The 18,646-nt window shown below is 42.8% G+C and overlaps 1 protein-coding gene across 7 annotated transcripts in view; it reads right to left on the minus strand.

Annotated features, from left to right (window-relative positions):
• The window catches only part of PPP1R9A (protein phosphatase 1 regulatory subunit 9A), a 326,933-nt gene that overhangs the window by 306,548 nt on the left and 1,739 nt on the right, over positions 1-18,646 (minus strand). For all 7 annotated transcript variants that reach the window (XM_062178639.1, XM_062178637.1, XM_062178638.1 and 4 more), the window contains exon 2: positions 16,519-18,129. In XM_062178639.1, coding sequence (XP_062034623.1) covers positions 16,519-17,916 — 1,398 coding nt within the window. In that variant the 5' untranslated portion in view covers positions 17,917-18,129. The remainder of the gene's footprint in view (positions 1-16,518; positions 18,130-18,646) is intronic.

An 18,646-nucleotide genomic window follows, 5' to 3' on the forward strand; every position in this document is an offset into this window, starting at 1 on the left:
AACAAAATATTTCACTTCAAATTCAATATACCTGGCTTTGAAGAGCATATTTTTAAGAAACATGCTAGGGGCCAGCACCTGGCTCACTTGGTTAATCCTCCGCCTGCAGCGCTGGCATCCCATATGGGCACCAGGTTCTGGTCCCAGTTGCTCCTCTTCCAGTCAGGCTCTCTGCTGTGGCAGAGAGGATGGCCCGAGTGCTTGGGCCCCTACACCCGCGTGAGAGACCTGGAGGAAGCTCCTGGCTCCTGGCTTCAGATCGGCGCAGCGCTGGTAGCGCCAGCCATAGCAGCCATTTGGGGGGTGAACCAAGGGAGAGAAGACCTTTCTCTCTGTCTCTCTCTCCCACTACCTATAACTCTACCTGTCAAATAAATTTAAAAAAAAAAAAACATACATAATTATGTTTGTAATGCCTGAATTCAAGGAAGTATCTTACACCTACATAAATATTAGTTATAATTTAAAACAAGTAGGAAGGGCTTCCTTGTCCCATAATAACCCGTGAGCTTTGCCACCAATGTAAGATCAATTTTATCAAAGGCTTAACAAAAATGCACTTAATGAATTCAACTGTCAAAAGCTCACCAATGTTCTTAAGCTAACACCTTCACTGTTACATAAATTAACACTTTTCAAGCAAATTTTTTTCTGTGACATGTCCTCCAAAAGAAATTACATTTAAAAAATAACTATTAGAATCTTGAGTGAATTTTCTTAAAATGTCTTTTTGTGAACTTCCTTAAATCGTTGATTTTGATCATTCCAACTGCATATTTTTAAAAATTTTTTAAAAGATTTTATTTATTTATTTATTTAAAAGTCAGGGTTACAAAGAGAGAGATGGAGAGAGACAGGGAGAGGTCTTCCATCCGCTGGTTCACTTCCCAGTTGGCTGCAACAGCCAGAGCTGGGCCGATCTGAAGCCAGGAGCAAGGAGCTTCTTCCAGGTCTCCCTCGTGAGTGCAGGGGCCCAAGGACCTGGGCCATCTTCTACTGCTTTCCCAGGCCATAGCAGAGAGTTGGATGGGAAGCAGAGCAGCCAGGACTCAAACTGGCGCCCATATGGGATGCCAGCACTGCAGGCAGCAGCCTACCCACTATGCCAGCAGCGCTGGCCCCTCAACTGCATCTTGTCACCATCACTTTTTTTTTTCTTTTTTGACAGACAGAAGTTAGATAGTGAGAGAGAGAGACGGAGAGAAAGGTCTTCCTTCCATTGGTTCACTCTCCAAATGGCCACTATGGCCAGCACACTGCACCAATCCGAAGCCAGGAGCCAGGTGCTTCCTCCTGGTCTCCCATGCACCACCATCATTTTTAATGTGATAAAAGAAGTAACCTATGTTATTGGAAAAAAATTCATAATCCGGGCCAGCGCCATGGCTCAATAGGCTAATCCTCCCCCTGCGGTACCGGCACACCAGGTTCTAGTCTTGGTCGGGGCACCGGATTCTGTCCCGGTTGCCCCTCTTCCAGGCCAGCTCTCTGCTATGGCCCGGGAGTGCAGTGGAGGATGGCCCAAGTGCTTGGGCCCTGCACCCCATGGGAGACCAGGAGAAGCACCTGGCTCTTGTCTTCAGATCAGCGCGGTGCGCCGGCTGCGGCGGCCATTGGAGGGTGAACCAACGGCAAAGGAAGACCTTTCTCTCTGTCTCTCTCTCTCACTGTCCACTCTGCCTGTCAAAAAAAAAATTCATAATCCTAGAAATATTTAAATAATTTTTAAATATTGCCTTTATCCTCTCCATCCAGAAATTGCCAGAGTTAACATTTTTTATACATGCTTTTGAACTTTGTTCCTGGTGCAAATATTTATACTTTAAAATATTAAATTACTTTAAAATAAAAATATGAAATAAATATTATTTAGCTATCTTTCTAGTGTGAACTATTTCTCACCTTTAATCTTAGGAAACTGAGTTACACAGCTTTATCTGATGCCACCACCTGCAGCTATGATAATGGATTTAACCATTCCCCTACTCTCAGATACGTGAATTATGTTAACTTTGTACCACTGCAAACAACATTAATTCTTACTAACCATCACAGACCAAGAAAAAAAAACAAAAAAAGTACTCAGAATTCTATTTAAAAAAAGGCCTATAATACATGCAATCCTTGGACCTCACCAAGAAATCAATATGTGGAAATTATGAGAGACATTGTCACTTACCAAACTGAAAACCATAAAGTGTATAAGCAGTACTATGTTTTGATGCGGGGATTGTGAGAAAACTATTAAGTTAGTTATATACTAATAAAACATTTCAAAAAATAATTCAGGCATTAGGTATCAAGGTCATTAAAATATTCTGGCAATTTTAGTTTTAGGAATCTATACTAAATATATAATCATAAATAATTCTAGATAGTGAGGGAAAAATGTATATAGGATTAATCCTCTTTTAATGTTAATGTAGTGTTATGTATATCTACCAAAAGTCAATGGAGGAGCAGAAGCTTAGCATAGTTTTTAAGATACCTGTGGCCAGGGGCCCGGGCTGTGGCAGTGTGGGTTAATGCCCTGGCCTGAAGCGCCAGCATTCCATATGGGCGCCAGTTCTAGTCCTGGTTGCGCCACTTCCAATCCAGCTCTCTGCTGTGGCCTAGGATAGCAGTAGAAGATGGCCCAGGTCCTTGGGTCTCTGCACCCACGTGGGAGACCCAGAAGAAGCTCCTGGCTCCTGGCTTCAGATCAGCGCAGCTCCAGCTGTTGCGGCCATCTAGGGAGTGAACCAGCAGATGGTAGACCTCTCTCTCTCTCTCCCTCCTCTCTCTGTAACTCTGTCTTTCAAATAAATAAAATAAATCTTAAAAAAAAAGGATACCTATGGCCAAGATAGCTGTGGCCAAGATGGGAGTACCTGGGTTCAATTCCCAGGTCCCATTCCCAACTCCAGACTCCCATTATGCAGACCCTAGAAGGGAGCAGTGACGAGACACGTATCTGGGTTCCTCCACCTCTATGGGGGACCTGATTGTGATCCAGGCTTCTGGCACCATCCTAACACAGCCACTGACATTGTGGGCATTTCAGGGTTGAAGCAGCAGGTGGGACCTCACTATCTCAGTATCTCTCTTCTCTAATAAAAATTTTTTTTAAAAAAATTCAAAAAGAAAAATGTCAATGAAAAAAACTGGCTTATATAATCTTTTTCTTGAGTTTTGCTTTGCCCACTGTAGCACAGATTTTCATTTCTGGTACACCCTTTATTTTTCATAAGACTTGTTTACATGTGTGTTTGTTTTAGTACTCAGTGCACAGTCTCAAAATTTCCAAGGGGATAAGTGCTTTGGGCAACTTAAGCACATTCTATCATTCCACCTATATAATAAGCCTCTAAAAATAAGTGCATTTTATGTACTGGTAGATAACATGACGTTCATATACCCTATAATAAGTTTTACCTGAGGAATAGATTTTCTAAAAAAAAAAAAAATGCATCGTTATATCAGTTTGGCTAATAATGAAAAGATAAATTTGCTTCTTCCACAAAATGATCTTGCACATTCACTTTATTTAGGAAAATAAGCCAACAATACAGCACTGACTCCAAAATAGATCTGAAAAAAATCACCAGTAGAGGCTATAATGGATTAAGCCACCACCTGTGACACGTGCATCCTACACTGGAGTGATGTTTGAGTTCCAGCTACTCTGCTTCCAATTCAGCTTCCGCTAATGCGTGCTCGGAAGGCAGGAGATGATGGTCCAAGTGCTTGGGCCCTTGCCACCTATATGGGAGGCCAGGATGGAGCTTCTGGTTCTTGGCTTTAGCCTTGCCCAGACCTGACTGTTGCAGTCATCTGTGAAGTGAACTAGCAGATGGAACATATCTGTATGCCTCTCTCTTTTTCTCTCTCACCCTCCCTCCACCCTCTTTCCCTCTCTCTCCCTTTGTTATTCAGCCTTTCAAGTAAATACACAAACTATACATAAATTTAAAAAAAAAAAAACTATCCAGTAGGGGTCCGCACTGTGGCTCAGCGAGTTAAAGGCGTAGCCTGCATCCCTTATGGGTGCTGGGTGCTGGTTCAAGACCCAGATGCTCCACTTCCAATCCTGCTCCTTGCTAATGAGCTTGGGAAGGAAGGGGAACATGGCCCAAGTTCTTGGGTACATGTACCCTTGTGAGAGACATGGAAGAAGCTCCTGGCTCTTGGCTTTGGTCTGGCCTGGCTCCAGCCAGTCGTTGTGGCCATTTGGGGGAGTGAACCAGTAGATGGAAGATCTCTCTCAGTCTCTCCCTCTCTCTGACTCTCAAATAATTTAATTAATTAATTTAAAAAAGACCCTACCAGTAAACCTCTACGGTGGTCTCTTGCAATGTCTAAAGAGTCATCTCTGACTCTATTTAAAATATTTATGTTCAAGATTATACAAATCTTCCATTGTGAATGTACTCTCTATCCTTACCTGTTTCTGCAAGAGTAGAAGCAAATATAAAATTTTTGGAGGAGAAATCTGATGTGGATAAAAGAAAAAAAAAGTCTGCTTCATGTTATAGTAACAGTCTCATCTCAGCATCATTCAGTTTCATCACTGAGTCATGGAAAGGCATGGGGAGAAGAGCGCCCAATACCAGCTCAGGAAGCCTCTCATCCGCCCCTCCCAGAGAGAAACCATGAGCAGGACATTGTTCCCCTCCTGACCCCATCCCAGCCCACCCACTGTGTCCCAACTGGCATGGATGAGCACACAAGTCATTATCTGGCTTAAGAAAGAGGAAAAAAAACAAGTTTGTGAGCCATTTCATTTAAGATCATTTATCACCATCCACAAATAAACAAGGAACAGCTTTGGCTATACAAACAAATACATTTTTAAAATTCCAAAGAGGTGCCTGTGCTGTGGCGCAGCAGGTAAAGCCGCTATCTGCAGTGCCAGCATCCCATATAGGCACCGGTTCCAGTCCCGGTTGCTCCACTTCAGATCCAGCTCTCTGCTGTGGCCTTGGATAGCACTAGAAGATGGCCCAAGTTCTTGGGCCCCTGCAGCTGTGTGGGAAACCCGTAGGAAGCTCCTCACTCCTGGCTTTGGATCAGCATAGCTGCCGCCATTGCGGCCAATTGGGGAGTGAACCAGTGGATGGATGGAAGACCTCTCTCTCTCTCTTCCTCTCTCTCTCTCTCTCTGCCTCTTCCTCTCCTTCTCCAACTTTCAGATAAATAAATAAATTTTTAGAAAAAAATAAAATTCCAATGATACAAATTAAATAAGAAAAGAATAAAACTTCCCTCTCCTAAAATATAAAATTCCCAGGTATCCTTATTCTCTATCTTATTGTCTCATTTTTAAGGACAGGAATGTGAGAAATAACAAGTTAGGCTAAAAATTTAGGAATTGTACAAAAAATTATCAATACTTCAATCACACTGAACTATGTGATGAAGCTATTTCCAGAACAAAACTGAATGATGCAATTAACATGTCAGCAACTGCATTACGAAACATTTCTCTCTTTATTCTCAGGCTCCTCAGCAGGGGAGTTTAATATGCAGCTCAACCCCTACTTTCAAAAGTCAAATAGCTCTAAATATCCACTCTATGAAATGTCCTCCCTTGGATTTGATATTTTAAACAATTTTAGTTTTTATTATAATCTGTAGCATAAATAACATTCTCAAGAGCAATTTAATGGAAATTCTTTCTCTTGATATTTCAACAGATGACCAAAATTTTCCCATTGCAGTAGCAGCACAAATATTAATGATTATGGTTTGGTACAAAGGTGTTTAAGAAACAGTTTGAGAATGACAAGATGACAAAGCTGAGAAGGGATCTTAAGATGGTTTCAAATGCAAGTAAGAAAGCCACAGCCTCAAGAGGCAGATTTGTTCAGCTTTACAGAACATAAAAGTGATTGTCAGTGTCATTTTTATTATTACCAGTTGATAACATTTCACAGCAGGGCTGGGCATTTCATTTGCAGGGCTGGTTCCAGTCCCAGCTATCCAGGTTCCAAGTCAACTTCCTGCTCATGCACACCCTGGAATATGCTGGCTCACTTGAAGTGATGGCTCAATTACCAGGGGCCTTGCCACCATGTGGGAGACCAGGATTCAGTTCTGAACTCCTCGCTTCAGTCTGGCACAGCCCTGGCTTTTGAGGGTATTTGGGGAAATAAATCAACAAGATGGAAGATCTTTTTTTTTCCCCTTTATTTGACAGATAGACAGTGAGAGGGAGAGACAGAGAGAAAGGCCCTCCTTTCGTTGGTTCACTCTCCAAATGGCCTCCATGGCCAGAGCTGTGCCATTCCGAAGCCAGGAGCCAGGCACTTCTTCCTGGTCTCCCATGTGTGTGCAGGGGCCCAAGCACTTGGGCCATCCTCCACTGCCTTCCCAGGCCACAGTATAGAGCTGGAGTGGAAGAGGAGCAACTGGGACTAGAACCTGGCACCCATATGGGATGCTGGCACTGCAGGCAGAAGATCAGCCAACTAAGCCATGGCACCAGCCAGATGGAAGATCTTTGTGTCTGTGTGTGTGTGTGTTTAAAAGAAAATGAAATTAAACAAAATAATACATAACAAAATAAGTACATAAATGAATGCCTGTCCCAAATCAATCATCCTACAGATGGTAATAGTACAGACAGTAGCAAGTAGAAATGTGAGCTCTATATTGAATGTTCTGTATATAAAGATAATTAAAAATGAATCTTATCGGAGTTGGCAAACTCAAAAGGCTTCCATAGCCTTGGCAACTCATGACAAGAGCCGAGGGTGATTACTGACACAATAAACAAGAGTGTCAATTGTTAAACAAACAACAGGAGTCACTGTGCACTTACTCCCCATGTAGGATCTCTGTCCTTAATGTGTTGTCCAATGTGAATTAATGCTATAACTAGTACTCAAACAGTATTTTACACTTTGTGTTTCTGTGAGGGTGCAATCTGTTGAAATCTTTACTTAATATAAACTAAATTGATCTTCTGTATATAAAGATAATTGAATACAAATCTTGATGTGAATGGGATGGGAGAGGGAGCGGGAGATGGGAGGGTTGCAAGTAGGAGGGAAGTTATGGCGGGGGGGGGGGGGAGCCACTGTAATCCAAAAGCTGTACTTTGGAAATTTATATTTATTAAATAAAAGTTAAAAAAAATGAATCTTAATGAAGATTGGGATGGGAGAGGGAGTAGGAGATGGGATGGCTTGTGGGTGGGAGGGTGGTTATGGGGGGAAAACCACTATAATCTGAAAGCTGTATTTTCAAAATTTATATTTATTAAATAAAAGTTTTCTAAAAAAAATCTATATTGCAATACTTAAGGAAACATCTTTAAATAAATAGTAGTATCTGCCCATGAAGAATTGCAGTCAATGTAAAGAGTAAAAAAAGCAACAACCTAACAGCAGTAGGGCTGAACTGAACATCAGGCCTTAGAAAAGGGCGCCTTGCACTAAAAAGACTGACATAAAGAGAATCAGCGTTCGCTCCATGTGTGCCTTCACAGAACCCCCTTGCTGAATCAAACCTCAGGCTTCATCAATTCCAAGTTTAGATGATATTAATAGAAGCGCAATGTCCTAAGCATGGGAGCTGTTCCAACCATTCTTTGCCACAGAAACCCACTTTTTCTCAGTTACAAGACTCATCCCTGCTTTGCCATCTCCCTGGCTTCACATCATCTAAGAAACGGCATAAAAGGGCAGGCGGGAATTGTGCTCCCATCTCCTGCCACTTAGTTTTTAGACTATGTTACCATCCAGAAAACCCTTTCACCCAGTTCTCCAGGCTTCCTGTACCCTGCCAGGCTCTGGCATCTGCCATGGAACACTATCCCAGGCCTGCTTCCTTGTGTCTCCTACACACATGAGATGGCCAGAAGAAGCAGATCCACAGAGACACAAAATAGACTGGTGTTTGCTGGAGGAAGGAGGAAGAAGAGGAATCGGGAGTGACTAGCAATGGGGATGAGATTTCTTCTTAGAAGACGGAGAGGTTCCAGGATTAGATAAAAGTGACAGTCGTACAACACTGTGAATGTAAGGAAAACCACTGAACTAGGCACTTTAAAAGAGTGAATTTTATGCTATTTGAATTCTGTCTCTAAAAGAAATCACCAGTTAAAAGTAAGTAAGCAAAAAGGATCGTGTGTTGGTGCACCGGACACACCAGCAAGCCCCTCCTCCTAATTTCTCTTTTAACTTTCCAGTAATAAACTCCCGGAAAGTGGAATCACTCAGGCAGAAGCTGAAAGGTCACCTGTTAGCAATATGCTGTTGAGGGGCTTCCTGATGGAACTGGGACATTACTCTAGATTACCTCTAAGAATTTTTCATCTCTTATGTTTCTATGTCACAAATCAACAAGAACCAAGAGAAAATGTTAAAAGTAACTAGGAAAAAAACTACAAAGTATAACTTCAAAGTTTTTTTCTTTTTCAAAGTGAGTACTTAAGAATATAATGAAGCCAAAGGACAAAAATAAGATAGGTCCAAAAAGGTAGAGGTTAGAGAATTAAGGAAAAGGGGGCCAGCGCTGTGACACAGTAGGCTAAGCCTCTGCCTGCAGCGCCTGCTTCCCATATGGGCGCCGGTTCATGTCCCAGCTGTTCCTCTTCCCATCCAGCTCTCTGCTGATAGCCTGGGAAAGCAGCTGAAGATGCTAAAATGCTTGGGCCCCTGAACCCAGGTGGGAGACTTGGAAGAAGCTCCTGGCTCCTGGCTTCAGTTGGCCCAGCTCCAGTCATTGCGGCCGTATAGGGAGTGAACCAGCAGATGGAAGACCTTTCTCTGTCTGTAACTCTACCTCTTTTTCTTTTTTATTTATTTGACAGGTAGAGTTATAGACAGTGAGAGGGAGAGACAGAGAGAAAGGTCTTCCTTCTGTTGGTTCACTCCCCAAATGGCCGCTATAGCGGGCACTGCGCCAATCCAAAGCCAGGAGCCAGGTGCTTCCTCCTGGTCTCCCATGTGGGTGCAAGGCCCAAGCACTTGGGCCATCCTCCACTGCCCTCCCGAGCCACAGCAGAGAGCTGGACAGGAAGAGGGGCAACCAGGACTAGAACCCAGCGCCCATATGGGATGCCGGGCCGCAGGCAGAGGATTAACCAAGTAAGCCACGGCGCCAGCCCTGTAACTCTACCTCTTAAATAAACAAAATCCTTTTTTAAACAAGAAAATTAAGGAAAAAAACAAAGCAAGCAGTTAGATAACAGTCCAAAAATCAACAAGTTATTTTCTAAACTTAATATGTAATTTACCCTACATCTAATTGTATTTCTCCACAGAAACTCATAAACCTTTCTTTTTTTTCAGAGGCAATGAAGTAAAAATGTTAGAGAAAAAAATCCAATGAAGATAAGATTTAAAACAAGTTACTCTTAATGGGCATATAATTGGGTTAACAAAGTAAATTATGCCTGGGGGCCGGTGTTGTGGCATTGCTGGTAAAGCTGCTGCCTGTGACACCGGCTGCTCCACTTCCAATTCAGCTCCCTGTTAAACAGCCTGGGAGAAGCAACGGAATATGGCCCAAGTGTTTGGGCCCAGGCACCCACGACAGAGACTGGAAGAAGCTCCTGGCTCCTGGCTTCAGCCTGGCCCAGCACTGGCTGCTGTGGCCATCTGGGGAGTGAACCATCAGATGGAAGCTTTCTCCCTGTCTACCTCTCCCTCTGTGTAATTCTGACTTTCATATAAATAAATAAATCTTTAAAAAAAGAAAAAAAGGTAAATTATGTATGGTTAACATGATAGAAAGTTATCTTGCTTTGCTCCAGATTTAGTGTCTTATCTATGAAACTCATGAATCCAACAAGTAGTGACATTTGTGAGGAAGTTCAGAAGAAAAACAAACTCTTTATGAGCCCTGTTGTAAGCATTTGGGGAGTGAAATAGCTAATGGAAGATCCTCCTGTCTGTTTCTCCATCTCTCTCTGTCACTCTGCCTTTCAAATACATAAATAAAACCTTTAAAAAAAAGAAGAAGAAGAAAGAAAAGAACCTCTTTTAAATACCAAATGATCATTCATTGTTCAGTTTTTAAAAAAATATTATAGTGCACAGCTGCTGCTCTGGCATGGTAAGTTAAGCATCCGTCTGCAGTGCCGGCATCCCATATGGGCACCGGTTTGAACCCTGGCTGCTCCTCTTCAGATCCAGCTCTCTGCTATGGCCTGGGAAAGCAGTAGATGATGACCTAAGTCCTTGGGCCCCTGCACCCACGTGGGAGACGGGAAGAAGCTCCTGGCTACTGGCTTCAGATTGGCACATCTCTGACCATTGTGGCCATTTAGGTAGTGAACCAGTGGATAGAAGGTCTTCCCCCCCGCCTTCCTGTAACTATGCCTCTCAAGTAAATAAATAAGTCTTTAAAAATATTATAGTGCCTACCTTTGGACTTTAGAACTCACACAATATTTATGATATGATTTTACACAGTGAATTAAAATATTTCATAGGGCCAGCACTGTGGCGTAGCAGGTAAAGCCGCCTCCTTCAATGCCAGCATCCCATATAGGCACTAGTTCAAGTTCCAGCTGCTCTACTTCCCATCCAGCTCTATGCTATGGTCTGTGAAAGAAGTAGAAAATAGCCCAAGTCCTTGGGCCCATGCACCCAACTGGGAGACCTGGAAGAAGCTCCTGGTTTCAGATTGGCCCGGCTCCAGCTGTTGCAGCCATTTAGGGAGTGAACCAGTGAGCCAGCAAATGGAAGACCACCCCCCACCCCCCACCCCCCGGTAACTCTGCTTTTAAATAAATAAATAAATCTTAAAAATAAAATATTTCCCTTACTTTATTATGAACCATAACTTACAAAACATCAAAGTTTAAAAGGAAATCAAATAATGCCATACCATCAAAGTTACACAAATTAAAACAAGTTAAACAAGTCGCTCCAGAAGTTTATTAATTTAGGCATCCAAACGAGTAAAAGAAATAGAATCTCTGAGCCTATCGAGAAGTTCCTCTTTTGTCCTTTTATAATTAAAGACTCAGAACACACAAGGGTCTAGGATGTGACTTTTTTTTTTTTTTTTTGACAGGCAGAGTGGACAGTGAGAGAGAGAGAGAGAGAGAAAGGTCTTCCTTTTTGCCATTGGTTCACCCTCCAATGGCCGCCGTGGTAGGCGCGCTGCGGCTGGCGCACCACGCTGATCCGATGGCAGGAGCCAGGTGCTTCTCCTGGTCTCCCATGGGGTGCAGGGCCCAAGCACGTGGGCCATAGGATGTGACTTTTTAATGACACAGACTGCTTGCAAATGCAGGGATCATAGTCCACATTGGTATCCATAAACAAAACTCCTCACAAGATTATGCCTGGTTTCATCTTCCAAGAACACTATTCCAGCCAACCAGTTGCAGCAGCCTCCTCTGGACGGCAGGCTTTTAAAAGCACTTCCCCAGCATGTCATGGCCAGCCTCTTCACAAGCAGGAGGACTGAACTTCAAACCCCTATTCCAAAGACCGGTCCACACGATCAGCAGCACCAGCACGGAGGAGCTTGTAAGAAATGTCAAAGCCAGGTTCCGCGCCAGGCCTCCTCTCCCCCAGGTCTGTTGTAGTATCCAAGGAAATTAAATTCTGTGGGCCAGAGCTGTGGTGCAGGAGGTGAAGCTGCTGCTTGGGACACCAACATCTCATATCAGAGTGCCAGTTCAAGTCCCTGCTGCTCTGCTTCTCAGCCAGCTTCCCACTGACACACCGGTAAGGCAGTGGAAGATGACCCAAGAACCTGTGCCCTTGCTACTCACGTGGGAGACCAGGATGGAGTTCCTGGCTCCCGGCTTTGACCTAGCCCAGCCTTCACTGTTGCAGCCATCTGGGGAGTGAACCACTGTGTGTGTGTGCGCATGTGTGTGCGAGAGAGAGAGAGATTTCACCATTTCTTCCTCCCCCTCCCTCTTAAATACCTTAGGTAAGTAAGTAACCTATAAGAAATGACCAAAAAAAAAAAAAAAAAAAACCAGAATAAATAAAAAATAAGATGAAACAAATGAGGTTCACTGACAGAAAGGGATGGAAAGACCAAGGCATCATTATCCCATCTCTGGACAAACATGTATGTCTCCTCCTACCAGTCACCTCCTGAGGACACCCAGTGTGGTCCTATTCTGCATCTCCAAGTGCTCAACCCAAGAAAAGCAAATAAAACTCATGGCTCATCGGCAGGTAAACTGGCAAAGCTGCTGCCATACCTGGGGGCACCCGTCCCACATCTCTTCAATAGGGTAAGTATGTATCGTTGACCTCGGACATCATGAGTTTGTACAGTATGGGCTCAAATACCACCCTCTCCTCCTCATAACCACACCATCAATGGAGAAAACCTATGTGAAAGTGATACAAGACATATGAACTTTGTTCACCTAAAATGCAGGAGGTGTGGTCCTTCCAGCCTAATTTGCATGTTACTGAAAGGTGTTAACTTACCCCATGGCATTCCTCTTGCTTCTGGACTTAGGTTTTAAATTAATTCGGTAAATCATGAGATTCAAGCATTTCAATTGGGTTGCTGAGCTCTTCTATTGTAGCCTCCGGAGGCATCTTGCTGGGTAGTGCTCTTGGAGGTTAAGCATTCTATCCAAGCAATTTCCCACGAAACACCTACAGAATCAGAACCTGCACTTTCACCAGGATCCCCAAGTGACTCATCTGCGTACTAAGATTGAAAAGGCATTGACAAAACTGGAGCAAGGAAAGAAAGACACCCAGGAAGACAAAAGCAGCAGACAAAAGCAGTGTCTCAGAAGAACTGGGCCCTGAATGCCACCCTCAATGCAGAGAACCAGGGACCTCCCGACAAAGACTCGGAGCCCCCAAAGATGGATAGACTCTCTCTCCCCCTTCTCTACAACCACCCTGCAAGGTTTAAAGACACAGTCCAGGCCTTCCCATACTCCTTTGAGCTCCAGCTCTGTAAAGCTCCACACAGTTTGAGAAACTCTCCAGGTTTAACACAACACACCTCAACATTAACCCTGCGGGAAATCATATATATATGAGATTTCCCTAATATATATATGTATTATATATACATATAATATATGTATATATATACATATGTTATATGTATATTTGACATATATAGACATAAATATATATATTTATTATTATTCATTATAAAGGGGCTATATATATATATATATATGTATGACTATATCTCAGAAATGCCAATCCAAAGGACATAAAGCTAACAGAAACACTGAGGGAGCAACGCCTTCCTGAAGGAGGTCGCAGTGACCTTGGAAAGATCATGAGGAGCAGAGTCCGGTGGAATGGTCTGAGGGGCCCCCTGCGTGGGCCGCCTGCTTCCCGACCCAGCAGCTCCTGCTCAGTCGGCTCCAGTCACTTTGTGTGTTTATGACATTCGCATTGTTCCTGGCACATAGCAGGGGCTCAGTAAGTGCTCTCAAGCAATAGAAAAAAAAATCTGATCAGCATCATCTTCTCCATCTTTCATTTATCCAAGACAAATTTACTCTAATTCCATCTCTTGTTTTTAGAAATTCCAGTGAATAAAAGCATAACTCCACATCTCTAATTAGTATAGCATATAAAGAGTCCTCCATTCCATATCTCAAAGTTGGATTTTATATTTTCTGTTGTATATCCCTTTCTAATACTCCACGACTCTATAAAACACATCAACCTGTCAATAAGAAATGACCATGTCTGTGAAAGATTAGGCAGTCATACTAACTGCTGACCAGCAACCCAATTTACCTACTTTTAAAAGCCACTAACAAATAGAAGGAAAATGGCACACAGAAAAGATCAGGCATCATTTTGATGCTCTTCTAGGTGCAGATTTAAGACATTTTAGGGAAGTACCTATTAAAATATCCACAGAACTGAACTACATTCTAATGACAGTATCACACACACACACACACACACATACAGATCATGAGCAAGACCTACAACATAAGACTAAAGATGTTGGAAACACAGCAAATGATAAAATGAGGATATCAGTAAAAGAATATAAATGCTCCAAAACTCATTTCTGTAAGGAATATATTCCCTGTTGCTTCTCAAAGAGGGACTGTGCTTAAGTGTCAAAGGAAAAGATTTAGGCTGGAAATCACAACTTCCCATTTCATGAATAAATCTTATGAGCAGAATAAGGAAACACACATAAGGAATGATTGTGTGCATTCCTTTCCAAATATCTATCAAATCCCTTTTATTCTATGTATTTAGTACAGCCACATTTTTTTAAAGAACTCACAGGATATTAGCTATTTTGGCACTTTTCTTTACACTGTGCTATATGTGTTTAAGAACTGACTCCACAAGCTCACAGAAGGAGAAAACTGTTTCTTCCACAGCTGACAGCAAGACAGAACACACATGATTAGTCTTCAATAAATACTTAATGAATTTAATTATTACCACCCTTCCAGTCAAAAAAATCTTAATTAGAGAATAACCCTGTTACTATTGCCACTACCACCAGTAGAAAGCGGCTCTGAAAATTTCCAAGTGGACCCACTTGCATGGTAAACAATGGGAGCAACTAGAATGAAGAACTGCTTTATTCATTACAAAGGGGCTAATAAGGAATTGTTGCTTTCAAAATCAATCCACTCCAACTAGCACTGTGTGTGTCCAATAAAGTGCAAAGCACTAGCATCTTCTCACAAATCAGATGCTTGATCTAAATTTTTGATGAAATGTCTTCTACTTCTCTTATACTTCAGTGTATGTATTTTCATTCATTCCTATATGAATCCGGTGTCCTATGTGAAAATTAAGAGCGATAATATTAAAAACGACTTCAATTTCTAAATATCTTACTCCAAGAGCTAATTTGTTCACATATGAACAGACACATTTCAATGATGAATCTTTTACAATCCAATAAATCTACTCCTGTGCAGGTATGTTTTGTGCGGCACAGGACCCAAATGCAAGGCTGGCATCCTATCTGACTGAAGGGGCATTGTTCTAACTTGATACGTTTTCATAAGCTCCTATCCCCCTATTAAAAAATAAGTCACTGGGTTTAACATACTCCTTGAAGAGTGCATTTCAATTATCCTTGCCTTGTTCTATGTGAAGCAATTTAATCTTATGGCTTTCTTCCTAAAGGGTACAGAGATGATGTTCAAAGAAGACATAGATGGTGAAATTTAGGAGCTCAGGGATAGACTTAAGGGAGAGGCACCTTGGAAGGCGGTGCCTAGAGGTTGTGGAGAGGGGGAAGATGACAAGGGAAAACAGAGAAAAACAAAGGCCAGTAGCAAAGAACTGCAAAGAAACTTAGCTCACTTTCAAACTACTTCACATCTCATGTTTCCCGTTAAACCCTGACTCGAAATGTCCCATTCTGATCCACAATTTCTGCTTGACACTAATAAAATTAGAGTTTTTCTGCTAACATCTGTAAATAATTTCACAGATTATTACTTCATCTCAACATAGTATTTCACCATTAAAGAAACGTCAGATTCCCTTTTGGCTGTTTCCATGTAGTCTTACATAGAAACTCAATAAGATGAAAATAATGACAGAGAGTGATTTTAGATTTTGAGAAGGTTTAAAAAGGTATGATATCAAATTCCAAATCTACATACATACACTGTGTAAGCCAGAAGCCCCTAGAAAGTGGTGTCAAGCTACACATTTGCCATATTAGCCCTCTGGACTCCCCCGGGGCTGAGCCGCTGCGCAAGTGCACTTTGCGAAGACTCTCCAGGGATGCAGGTACTTCACCAACCACCCGCTGCCCCTGCTGCCATCACCCCCTGCTCAGGTGCCAGCGCCGCGCGGATGGACTTAGTGCTATTCTTCTACACCAAATGTTCGCTCGGTGAAGTCACTAGAATAGGGCGTCTGAATTCAACTGGCACTCCTCTCATTTTTGAGAAGTAAAAATAAATCCACGATTGGCAAATCAATATTTACCTCCCTTCACAAAATTCCACTATAAAGCTACATAACAAATTCTGAACTCAAAGCTGTTTACATAGTTTTTCAATCCAAGTGTTTAAGTCAGCTAATATATTTCCATAAATCAAATGTCCAATACCAAGTAGCAGTACAAAAAATAAACTTCAGCTCCAACAACATTCCTCACAATCCACTTACACTTAGGAATAAATCAGATTTTTGAAGCAAGTTAATAGAGAATGTTATTTCAAAGTTACTTTAACTCTTCCACTGTTCATTATACCTCATAACCTATAGTGTATATAGATTTAGAAAATATAATTATTTATTAACTTTAGATACACTTGTGAAAGTGGTTGTATTACAAACTAACACTCCTGGTTTTCAGCCTGTGCAGTACCAATGCTCCAAGCCACTGGAATGCTTTTCAAAAATCCCCAAACTTCCTCAACTTAAACAGTGCTCACTCTTGGTGGATATCACGCTAACTCAATGTAATCAAAGTGACTGATACCTCTCAAACACCAAGCTTTTAAAATCACCTGACAACAGGTGCATGTCCACAATCTTGAATTCCCAACAAAAACTTCTAACACTTTTCAAATCTATTCTGCATCCAGTCAGGCCTACAAACAAATGCAAAGGACATACTCACCTTAATTGGAGCACTGCTGAACTTGATCTTCCTGTTTGCTGGGATTTCTTCCTCTTCGGGCAGTCCAAGGATTTCGGAGTAGTCCATGTCTGGCTGATAGTCATTATTCTCGTCACTGTCATCTTCCTCGTCCTGCTCGGTACCTGTCTCTCCCCAGTCTGAATTACACCTGGATCTCACCCTATACACGTTATAGTCACTGTGCATGTACACGTGGGAACTCTCGAAATCGTCTGCATCTTCAGGTCCTTCTTTTCCACAGGTGTCTGAAGAAGCAACAGGAGAGGGGAAAGCACCACCTGCAGGGTCTTTTCTCAGTTGCTCGGCTGCCTCGCCCTCGACCACATTTTCTTCGGCATCTGCTGAGGGTTGGTGTGGCGGGGAGAGGATTTCAGACCTCGGCATCGCCCGATTTTCAGCACAAGGTCCTTCGGGAGTGTCTGCGTCGACTCTGCTGGGAGCCTCTAGGTTGGATGAGGAGTCCCCGGCTTCCTTGCTCTGCTGATTCTCTTCAGTAGGAACCGGAGCCACAGAGGTGCTTCTAGAAGCCACTTCTAGCACTGGGGTTGAGTCACTCTTCGGAGCATCCTCTGCACCCACGCCCTGTTTGTCTGAAGGAGCCCACGAATTAGAATCCTTCAGGCGGCCGAAGGTATCGAGGTTTGTAACAGTGACGGTTGGCAGATTCAGGGGGTAGTGCCCAGTCACCGAGTACTCGCTGTTTTCAGCCTTCTCGGAACTAACAGTCCCAGGGGAATCAGTGTTCTCAAACACAGCACTCAGTTGACTCACGGTTGGAGAGACAGCCTCGGTCCGCGAGCTGAGGCTGTCCAATGAGTCAGTGCTGCCTCGGTTGGACTTGGAGCCTCCCCACTCGTCCTGCGGCTCCCCCCCTCCAGCCTTCTCCTTCTTTGGGGAATAGCGGTTGTTGGGTCCTGACTCGTGCACGCTTCTCTCAAACATCTTCCGAGTCTCCGTGAACTTGGAGTAAGAAGGACCATCATACAGGGTGTCGAATCTACTGATGCGTTCGGAAACAGAGGACTCCAACCTAACCACCGAGCCATCTGTCTTCTCCAGAAATTCTTTGGGCTTCATTCTCCTCTGAGGGGATGAAGGTCTACCTTTCCCCCTGGTTTTGGCAACAACTGCAGTATTCTCATTGGGCTCCATACCCATCTGCATAAACAGGTTTTTAATTCTGTTGACATTGGAGCCATATTTCCTCCCCCTGCTCTGCTGAGAACCCTCACCACCTTCCTTTGCTTTCTGTTCTCCATCTGACTTGGGTTTGTCAAAGGTACTTTTCAGTGCCTGGAACTCAGTTCTATACGCATTCCTGTGTGGAGAGGCACTTCTGAGAGTGGTCCGTTCACCTGAAGACTCAGCTTTCAACATTGTTACTTCAGGGGTCAAAAGCCAATGTTCATAATGATCAGGATAAACCAAAACACAAAATGCCTCTCTTCTCTAGTACCAATATCTGGTCAAGCCAAGTACCTCTCAAAAAGCATACTCTGTTGTGATCGTCCCAACAGGTGTATTAGGGAGCCATTCACAGTCAAGCCTCAACACAAAATGGCTTTTTCAAAGCAAGACGTTGGGGTTCATCTGGAACAGAAGAAATGAATTTCTGAACTCATTGACTTATTTGAATTTATGTTACTGATACATACTTTATTTTCCATGTGGTTTAGCCATCCATCAAACAGAAATCATTGCTTATTGAAATAGGTAGTTAAAAGTCAAGAAGCTGAAAGTTATTCTAATTGGTCTTTGGTAACAAAAATATCTCAAACAAAATTTGGAGATCCCTACCAAAACACACTCTCTCTCTCTCTCTCTCTCTCTCCCTCTCCTGTCATACACACAGTTACACATAAGTACATCTGAAAACAATACTTTAGTCTGAGAATTGGTTGCTTTTGTAAACGACCTTAAAAGGAAACAACAGTTCGCAGACCTCCAAGACTCATCCTCTAACTGTCCAGAATTATCATCCAGGATTCCCCACACCCAGGCAGCACTTAGTACTCCTAAGCACAAGTGAAAGTGACGAATCTATGTTTAGAAACTTAAAAACATGCCCATAGAGGCTTCTCTTCACTCTTGAGGGCATCACTCTTCT

Source organism: Lepus europaeus, chromosome 20 (assembly GCF_033115175.1).
Source record: "Lepus europaeus isolate LE1 chromosome 20, mLepTim1.pri, whole genome shotgun sequence".
NCBI classification, from domain to species: Eukaryota; Metazoa; Chordata; class Mammalia; order Lagomorpha; family Leporidae; genus Lepus; species Lepus europaeus.